Below are 10,344 nucleotides of genomic sequence, written 5' to 3'. Positions count from 1 at the left end.
GAATGGTATTAGTGAGAAATTTCTTAGGCGGAGAGGCCATTTTGGCACATTTATCCAAAAATGTCACCAAACTGTGCCAAATATGTTTTTTACATCAATACTGGGGGTTTGTTAAAATTACGAGGTCACGTAGCAGCTGGACCCACCGGTGGGTCCGTTGAGGTTCTAGGGGTTAAAGTTTTCTTTAAAATCAGAATTAGAACTGAAGAAAAACTGATAAATTCAGCTGTAAAAGTATTTTTTTAATTTGTTTTGAAAAAAACAGATGAAAGCTGGAATCCTATCTCAATATCACTGAAGCTATCACCTTACTGTTTTTAAATAATAAGTCAAACTGAATTAAGAAAAAAAAAAGGTTATAGATCCAAAGGACCAATGAGAAACCATGTCAGCTCCAGCACACATCAGCATTAGAATTTCTCGTAGTATAATGTCTTTAGTACACGGGCCACAATCTTGTTACACCATTTCTACACCAAAGGAAATGTCAGAAGTGTTTTACCTCAGCAAAACTAGAATGTTGCTCAGTGTTTCAAAGAATTTACAGATTGATGTAAAAATCTGCATCATATAGAAATAAAGTTTGCAGTATGTGATTTAGGTAGTGATATCATCCATCCATCCATTCTCCATCACGCTTTATCCCAGCTGGGGTCGCGAGGGGTGGTGGTGCCCATCTCCAGCTGTCTACAGGCGGGGTACACCCTGGACAGGTTACACACACTCACACCTAAGGAGAATTTAGAGAAGCCTATTAACCTAACAGTCTTGTTTTTGGATTGTTGGAGAAGCCAGAGTACCTCTTTGTAAGCAAACCCACTTGACACAAAGCATGAAAGTAACATGAACTTCTCTGACAGCAAAGCCACAGTTGCTTTCATAATGAGCAACTCCACATTATGCAATATTGCAGGAAAATATCACCAACCATAGTTTAAATAAAAATAAAAGCGTCTTAGAGCATTTATTATGAACAAGTCTGTGTGAAAGGGTGGTAAAAATGTATGTGGGACACAATTATATTACATATTTTTTAAAGTAGTGGCGAAAAAAGGTCTTTAAACATATATGACAGTTTAAAAGACTTCATGTTCAATTAAAGAAAACAAAAACATTTCTCCTTTTTAAAGGCTGAAAAAGACAAATATTTACTCATTGGTATTTAAATAAAATATTTATAGGATATATTTTTTTTTGTGTACAGAAAATGCAACCCAAGCATTCATAGAGTGCGTAGCCACCATTTGCTTAAAAATGTTTATTCAGTTTTGATTTTATTTTAAAAAATGAGTTTACTGAAATATTTACATGACAACAGAGGAGGCTGTTAACGAAATAGAATGGCCATGAAAACTCTTGGTTGTAGAAAAACATCGGCATCTCAGAGACAAACAAACAGAGTGTATAACTTGATCAGACATATTCCCCACAGTCTGAGATGATCACTTTCTGTTTTGGCTTGCCATCCTTCGTCCCCTGAGCCTGCAAGAGGAAAACAAAGTCTGGGTTTGTTTTCTGAATAATCGATTTACATTAAAGCACATGCACTAAAGGCATCTGCTGTTCTTTCCAGATTAAAATATCTTTTTTACTCACTTCCATTGCACGTAACACATCTAGCCCCTCCACCAGATCTCCGAACACCACGTGTTTCCCATCCAGCCAGTCAGTTTTGTCCGTTGTGATGAAGAACTGAGAGCCATTTGTGTTTGGTCCAGAGTTAGCCATGGAGAGCTGGCCTGTGTGAACGGGCATAAACCCTCAGTCCAAAATGATTTGGATCAAAGAAAAAAAAGGCTTAGTGCCAGACCCTTTACCTGGAGCTGTGTGTTTGAGGACGAAGTTCTCGTCATCAAACTTTCGACCGTAGATCGACTTGCCTCCGGTGCCGTTGTGGTTGGTGAAGTCTCCTCCTTGGCACATGAACTGAGGGATAATGCGATGGAAGCTGCTGCCCTTGTAGCCAAAGCCCTTTTCATGTGTGCATAAGCAGCGGAAGTTCTCTATTTAAAATAAATACATGAAATGTTATTAATAACATTTATATTTCACTCATAGTTTAATTTTAAAGCTGTTGGAACCAGAAGTTTTCCTTTCCTGTAACATCAAAGGTTCTAACAGGATAGAGTCATTTTTCACATGTTGGTGTTGGAATCTGGAGGCGTCTAAAAGCCCACCATTATTCCTGAGCTTTAATCAGTCTGGCGCTACCTAGACATTACCCCGTGCTTTGGTCAGTTCAGTTCAAATCAAATAGAGATCTTATATTTAATAAATATAGGCTAAAACAGATTAGCATAAAAACATTAAAATGCCACAAACAGGAAAAAAAATAACTTATTTTATATTAAGAGAGAAAGAAGGGTAACATTCACTGGATTATGAGTCAGGCCTGAAAAAATGTATTTAACAACGTTTACAGACCTACTGTCATTGGAACAATGTCGGCCCGGAGGAGGAAGCGCAGTCTTCCTGCTGGCTTGTTTCCGATCTTTATATCCATGTAGACCTGTGGATTTACTCTGCCCTTTTTAGCTGGTGGCTCACCCTGTAAAAAAAAAAAAAATAAAAAAATCATTCTTAGCTTATTTAGCCAAAATATTTAACATTGAAAACCCACAGATCTGGATTCTAACAAACCTTTTATATCAAAATTAAACATCATGTTCTTAGATTTGTTAGGGTTTTTTTTAGCCCGAATTTAAAAATGCACACATGGACAAAATTGTTGGTAGCCCTTGTTTAAGGAAAGAAAAACCCACAATGGTTAAAGAAATAACTTTTAACATAGTAAAAATAATAAGAAATAAAAATTCTATGAAAATGAACAAATTAAAATCAGAGATTTCTTCACAATCATGCTTAAAAAAATTATTTAAAATAATAAACTCCTAAAACAGGCCACATGTTTATCTATAAATACATAAACTCACTATGTTATTATGGTCGAAATTTCTACAGTGTTCAGGCTTGATGTGAAACCTCTGAAAAGGCCAGAAGACCAGATAGAAGTCTAGGGTTGCAACTAACTATTATTTTGCAAATCGATTAATCTGTTGATTATTTTTTCGACTTATCGATTAATAATCCAATAGCAAAAAGGTTCCTTAAAGAAGATTTTAAACTAAATTTAACCGGTTGAAACTAAAACCTTACCACTTGAGGAGTTCTGGATAGAGCATATTGACAGACGAAAAAATTGTTTTTTTTTATCTTAAATGTAAAATGTTTATATATTATTTTTACAATTATGATATAATAACTGCTCTAAGGGGGTCACTCTGTCAGCTAAATCACATTTTACAGTCTCTGTACTACCAGTTAATGATTAGTTGACAATTGTATGAATAATCGATTAATCCGATTAATTATTTCAGCCCTATAGATGTCAATCATCAGATAGATAATGGACCAACGGGTGGATGGAAAACAGAGGGAATAATGATAGACATGTACAGAGAAATAAATGTTTAGATGTATTTTTTCAGAGAATGAGATATAGAACCAATTAATAAAAGATGTTCCATATCCTGCTGAAATCAAATGAGTTGGATTGAAAAAAAAAAATTTAAATGTCTAGATTCAATATGAAAATGGTGTATAGCTACCTTTTCTTAAAGCAGACCTGTAAGGGATTTTATATTCAGTTATTTCTAAAATCACCACCCCACATCCAAAATAGTTTCCGAAAGAGTTTCTATGTTAGTCACATTGATTTAATTTAAAAACTATTTTTTGATAACTTATTAAGAGATAAGATTTTGGGGCACAGACTTAGAAACAGATACAGTGCAATCAGGGCTTCTTTTCTTTCATAATACAGCTGCACTTGTCCTTGTTCCTTTCTACATAAAAGCATATCTGCCTCGATGAAACCGAAATGCTAACCTGTTCTATTCAGATTATTCACAATTTTATCCCAATTTTTGCTTCATGTTTTACATCTAAACCTGTATATAACCGTTAAATGCAAGTTCCTAAAAGAACATACTCAAAAGAAAGATTTCACTGCATCTTCACTTTCATGGAACTGGTCATGCTTCACTTGAATCATGTCTATTTTTCCTAAAAGCATATTTATGAGTAAAAGAAGACGTTTGCTGAAAATATGTCATCAACTCCAGAAATAAAGATCTTACCTCCTGTGTTGTGGTGGCTGCCTCTCCTGATGCTGCCTCTGCCTCAGCTTCCTCCACAGTTTTCCCTGAGAACTTTTTCAGCCAGTCGTCATCCGACCACACTGTGGGAAAGACAGGATTACAGAACGGAGCAGCCATCTCAGAGAAAAGGTGTGTAGCAGGAGTCTGAGTTTATTACCAGGTCGAGAAGAACCCTCTTTGATTCTCATGGGCTTAGCGATGTTGACACGGATGGTCCGTCCAAAAAGCTCAGACTCGTTCTAATGAACAATTCAATTCAATTCAGTTCAGTTTATTTATATAATGCCAATTCAAAACACATGTCATCTTAAGGCACTTTACAGTTCACGGGATCATACAGTCACATTGATTCAAAGTTTTCTATCTAAGAAAAACCAGTTGATCGCATCTACTTATTGACTTGAATGCAATCCCCTTACACTAAGCATGCTTGTAGCAACAGTGGAGGAAAAACTCCCTTTTAACCGTAAGAAACCTCCAGTAGAACCAGGCTCAGTGTGAGCAGCCATCTGCCGAGGCCGACTGGGGTTCAAGGAGTCAGAAGCAGACATACAAAAAGCAGCTGTTAAAGGCGGCCCCGTCCAGGAAACACACAGACAGGCAGACAAGCTTCGAGACAGATGATGAATAGAGCACATCCAGCCAGTCACAGTCAGAGAAACAGGACTACACTGAAAAATAGGCCAATCTCCAACATCTATAAACAAAGATGTTGATGGCAGCAGCACAGCTGATATTTCTCTCCAGGATGGAGTCACAGCCAAACAGGAACAGAGGAGGTTTTTATCAAAGCTAGGATAAAAGCAGAGGGAGTGTAAGGTTAGCGATTGAACTAACGGATTCTGCAGTGTGGGAGAATAGAGATATATTAGGATAAATGTTCTATATGAAGTTTCACCTCACCACACATTTCTGTTGCCATCAATAAACATATGTTTGATCACTCTTTCTATATAAAAATGTAGTCTATTTGATTGGTTGTATTTTTGATGCAGATTTTTTTAATTGTAGTCCATAAATATCGAGCTTGATTGAGGACAGGATATTTCCAGTCTCCCAACCACTCTCCGTTAGCTTTAATCGCACATTGAAACATTCCTTTGTGCTTGTGTAAATTCTCTGTCATCCAGCCAGGTCATGTCGACCACAAAGAGGCTCAAATCAGAGGCAGCCAGACTTTCACACTTTCACGCATTTTGACACTTATCCAGAAGTCTTCATTAGCTCTGTCAGCTGTCAGTAGAGGAACCTGCAGTTGGAGTATGATGTTTTCAATCACCTGGAGGCACATCCTCCTAAGCACATTCCAAGTTGGATGCCAACATGGTTTATTTTATCTGGCCTAATATAGCTCGGAGTGCTTGGATTCCTACATTGAAACCAAACAACAACTATTTAAATGAATGAAAGAACTGACAAATATGATGAAGTTTTGAAACATTTTCAAAACAACTGAGTAAAACTGCAGTCGCCTCTGATTTAAGCCTGTTTTGTCGAAGTGATCCTAAAACCACAGAGGTTGATAAAGTGATTACAATTCTGCTCGGACGAAGTGTCAACTTTCTGTTTAGGTCTGGAGGACAGAAGTCTAAGCCTAGAGCAACATAACTATAGAGATAGCTTAGGGCAGAAATCAAAGAAGTAGAATAAGAATACCAGCAATATTTTTCAAGGACATCAGAAAGTAAAAGCAAACTTTCACTGCTTACCATGTTATCAATGGCTGCTGCGGCATCCTGCAGAACAAGAACACATCAGCCATTTAATCATGAAACAAATGTTGCAGAGACAGGATCTATTTACATTTCTTCACACACCTCTGGCAGCTCAAACTCAATGAATGCAAATCCTCTGTGCTTTTCTGAAAATTCAACATAACACAATTATTAGGTCTGTGCCCCCCTTAATCCTTAGCAGCAAAAAAGCATGTGCACTTACCCGTTTCATAGTCTAGAGGTATCTGGATGTCTATGATGTCTCCAAAGGGAATGAAAGCAGCATGCAACACCTTTTCATCCACCTCCTCCGCCAAGCCACCTCACAGAAAACACACAATACAGACACTCAGCACAACACCCACAAAAAATATGCTCTTTATATTGTCAATATCAAATCTTTACCGAGATTCGGCGCTGGATATTTGTCAAATATTTATATTTATCTCTATATTTCTATATAATAATACCATCAAGTCAGGAAATCCTCTAATGCTTAAGCAGTTGAATGAGTTAATGCACATTTCCTCTTTTTAGATAATTAGCACTCTATAATGTTTACTTTTATTAAGAATTAATTAAAAACGGGACAGCTCTTTATTCCTAAAATACATAAATCCTCTTAATATTTTGGAAGAGTAAAAAAAAAAACTATAAGACTTACCGACATAAAGCACTCGTTTGCTGGCCGCCATATTGGATGTAACCTTTCAACTTTGATCGCGCCCTCTGATTGGTTGTTTGGATAAACGATCCCCGCCTTCAGGCTCTTGTTGGCTACAGCGCCTCTTAGTGGTAGCTCCCGTAACTACCACTCACATGAATCTAACTTTAGAGGATTTTCTTAAAAAAAAAACATATATTGTCCCGTTTATTTATTTATTTTTTTTAATGAAATAACTGGTTATCTCTTGCTTTACTTTTTCGTTCTGCAAGAGTTCCAAATTCGGAATTGTGAACACAATAATGCTGATATTTTGCTCAATATTATTCAAGATACATTTAAATAACTAAATTCAGTGAATATTCTAAACTGTACCTGTTTTATAATAAAACAATCATATTATACTGCTTTATATAACTGTATACATAAGTATTCGCCTTTTTAGTCTTTATCATGAACCCCTTATTTGCTCATTTTTATTAGCTTTCCTCAAAATAAACCGTATTTTAATTTTTGTACATTCTAAAATAAACAAGTATTGGATATAAAAAGCTCCTGTAACAATAGTAAAAATTATAATAATAAAACCTGCAACATGAGCTTGTTTAATCTTCCATTTAGGACATGCTTAAAATTAGGTCATAAACATTTACATCCCCAGGAAGCTAAGAAAATGTCTTTCATGTTTCTCAAATAACCTTTTTTTCACATTGCTTCTGGAGTTACAATACTCAAAATAGTAATCTGAAAAGCCTTTCTGGCACATTTAGTTATACACAACCTAACTTATTCCAAGACAGTTCAAGCAGACAAATTGAGATACGATTAAAAGCACAATAATTATAACTAAATGATATTAGTTTACCATCCTGGGAATTAAGAAACTCCTTTAGTAGCTTATTCAAAGTCAACAGTCTTTTGCTGCAGATTTCAATGTACATTTTTCTATAGAGCTGTGTCATGTCACTAGGGAGTGCTGGCCTAGTGGTTAGAGCAGTGCGCTTGTGCTCTGAGAAGGTTGCAAGTAGCCGATTTGATCCCCACAGCCTGCACACTGGGTTTCTGAGCAAAAACCCCTAACCCCACACTGCTCCCCTGGTGCCACAAAATGGCAGCCCAGATGGTGAATTCCCCCATTTTGGGACAATAAAGAGATTTACCTTGCACTATCTAAAATTGTAATATATATGTACAGTGGGTAGCAAGAAGGTTCTGGGTTCAATTCAGTGCATGTTCTCCCTGAGCATGCATGAGTTCTCTCAACATTCTAAAAACAGGACTGTTAGGTTAATTGGCTTTTTTAAATTCTCCTTAGGTGTGAGTGTGTGTGTGAATGTCTGTCCTGTTTGTCTCTGTGTTGCCCTGCAATGGACTGGCAACCTGTCTCACCTGTACACAGCTGGAGATAGGCACCAGAACCCCTCGCGACCCCATCTGGGATAAGCGTGATGGAAAGGTGGCGGCCTAGTAATGAGGGGTATTGCGCTGGGATCCAGATGTTCTGAGTTTGAGCCCCATAACTGCTCCCCACTGCTCCCCAAGAGGATAGGTTAAATGCTTTGTTGTCGTGACAGTGTAATGACATTAAAAAAGCTGGAAATGTCCAAAGATTTCAAAGCACTGCACCACCCAATCATGCGCCACATGCTGACTGCAGTCAGCTACATAGCTGCCCTGAGGAAGACCAATAAAATCCCTCTGATAACAACCAACTGTACAACTTTCAAAAATGTTCCCTTTTTTTTAGATTAAAAAAAATGTTACATGAAATATTTAGCCGTTTACAACTTATCATAAAATTCTAGCACATTTTTCCAATATGTATAAAAAATTGACCATCAACTAACATTTCTTTCCAAAATATTGAAGTAAATTATCAAAAGTTTCAGTATAATTCAGCTTATTTCTGTACTGTAACTATAACAGCAGCATGTCCAACATAATGAAATGAGGACATTATGTTGGTCTTTTATTCAAGATCTCAGGACACAAAGTATAATTGACTCAATGAAGCATTTCAATTAAAACAACGACAAATGTATTTATCATAACTTTATTGTATAATATCACACACCTTTAATAACATAAGAAGCTGAGCAGCCTGAAATCAAACGAGATGAACTCCAACAAAAATAAAGAATGAGGTGTTTTTATGTCATAAAAAGGTTTCTTGCCTTGAGTCTGTGTTCAAAACTCTTTAATACTAATGTAGTGTGTAATTTAAATTATTGCTGTAACTAGAAAATGTATTCTCTTCAACAGATTTTAATACTTTAATCTTAGTAACATTAACCCTTTTTCACTAAACCTTAGCATGTCTGTTTTATGGTTCTAGGCTCTTTAGAGTCATTGCAGAGTATCTTGTGTTTCCTTCCTTGTTTGCTCAGTCCTGAAACAAAACAATAATCTCATTAGTAACACAGCGAGATGCATTTAAATAGACCAAATATGATTCAGTTTCTTTTTCCCATACCAAGTTAATAGCATCTCCAGTTTTTAGGATGTAGCAGCAGTAGTTGCCATGCCACCTACTTTCTGGGTGGCATCTTTTTTTGCTTGGTGGGCCTGCAGAACGGCAACTGCTTCCTCCACCTAAATTAACCAAAAAGAAGTAAGAAAGTTTAAAAATTGCGCAGAAAAAATATTTCTCTGTCTATAAAACAGGATAAGGTAAAATTAGCTTTACTCGATGCGCTTTATCGATTCGAATAAATTAAATTACACAGATTAAATGTTTTCATCTAAAGAAGCACAATAGATTGCGTTCACTCCTCCTGAATCAGCATCTAAAAATAGTTACTTTTTTATGTCTTCAACTTCACAGTATTAATCTTTCCTACCAATAATGCATATAGCGACAGTGGAGGAAAAAACTCCACTTTAGCAAAAAGAAAGATTGAGCTGACAGAACAGACATGCATTAAAAAACACAGGCGCACTGATCTAGGAATAATTTGTATGTGAGAGAAAGTAAAAGGTTGGTTGTGGTAATATTTCCCACAGTGGATTCACCCAGACAGAAACACAGCTTAGCAGATGAGCTCAGAACCAGGGCTGCACTAACAATTATTTTACAAATCAATGAATCTGTCAATTATTTTTCTATTAATCAATTAATAATCTAACATAAAAAGGTTCCATAAAGACAACATTTTACGAAATTAAACAAAATGAAACTTAAACGTTTGAATATTTTGAATAGAGCATATTAATTTTTTTATTTTTATTAAATGCCTGTTTACATATTTATTTTTACAATTTTGGTATTATTACTGCTCTAAGTGGGTCGCTCTGTCAGATAAAGACACGTTTTAGAGTCTCTGGACTCAAGTGAATGATTAATCAATTACCAAATTGGTTAACAATGATTTCAAAAATAAATTAATCCAATTAATTGTTTCAGCCCCACTCGGAACCAGTCTTTTATTCTGGAAGGCTAAAGAGAGCACACAGTTTTGCTGCCTTCGGGTGGTCTGGTAATGAGGATCCTTTCCGCTTAAACCAGCGCATTGTGTTCAAGTGCTTTCGTCGTGGTAGGCAACAGAATCATGTTGGATCCACAGATTATCATGACCTGCTACTTGGACAAGGCAGTAATAGACTTCCTGATTCATCTGCTACAGGAAGAGGAGGATTCATCAAATTCACCAACTGACTTCTGACGAAAACAAACAATAACTGTCATTTAAAAAAAAAAATACAAGTTTAAATGGATATATATACATATACACTATATTGCCAAAAGTATTTGCTCACCTGCCTTGACTCACATATGAGCTTAAGTGACATCCCGTTCCTAATCCAT

The 10,344-nt window shown here is 36.3% G+C and overlaps 2 protein-coding genes across 4 annotated transcripts in view; both read right to left on the bottom strand.

The window, feature by feature from the left end:
- Positions 1-1,210: 1,210 nt before the first annotated feature.
- On the bottom strand, positions 1,211-6,580 carry ppie (peptidylprolyl isomerase E (cyclophilin E)). Its single transcript, XM_015393056.1, has 10 exons — positions 6,540-6,580; positions 6,099-6,197; positions 5,978-6,021; positions 5,870-5,896; positions 4,318-4,399; positions 4,140-4,240; positions 2,425-2,548; positions 1,818-2,003; positions 1,597-1,739; positions 1,211-1,482 (listed from the first exon to the last, which is right to left on the bottom strand). Exons 1-10 carry the CDS (start codon positions 6,568-6,570, stop codon positions 1,414-1,416), a joined length of 906 nt encoding a protein of 301 aa, XP_015248542.1. The 5' UTR covers positions 6,571-6,580; the 3' UTR covers positions 1,211-1,413.
- A 2,261-nt stretch (positions 6,581-8,841) lies between these two features.
- Positions 8,842-10,344, bottom strand: part of LOC107096430 (polyadenylate-binding protein 4-like) — a 21,103-nt gene continuing 19,600 nt past the window's right edge. For all 3 annotated transcript variants that reach the window (XM_015393078.1, XM_015393079.1, XM_015393077.1), the window contains 2 exons: positions 9,013-9,131; positions 8,842-8,928 (listed from right to left, as the gene is read on the bottom strand). In XM_015393078.1, the coding sequence (XP_015248564.1) occupies positions 9,036-9,131 (96 nt within the window). In that variant the 3' untranslated portion in view covers positions 8,842-8,928; positions 9,013-9,035. The remainder of the gene's footprint in view (positions 8,929-9,012; positions 9,132-10,344) is intronic.

The sequence above is a fragment of the Cyprinodon variegatus genome, unplaced genomic scaffold (genome assembly GCF_000732505.1).
Source record: "Cyprinodon variegatus isolate N-32 unplaced genomic scaffold, C_variegatus-1.0 Scaffold623, whole genome shotgun sequence".
In the NCBI taxonomy this organism is placed as follows: domain Eukaryota; kingdom Metazoa; phylum Chordata; class Actinopteri; order Cyprinodontiformes; family Cyprinodontidae; genus Cyprinodon; species Cyprinodon variegatus.
The sequence above is the reverse complement of the archived record's forward strand: the minus strand, read 5'-3'. Positions and strand labels throughout refer to the sequence as shown.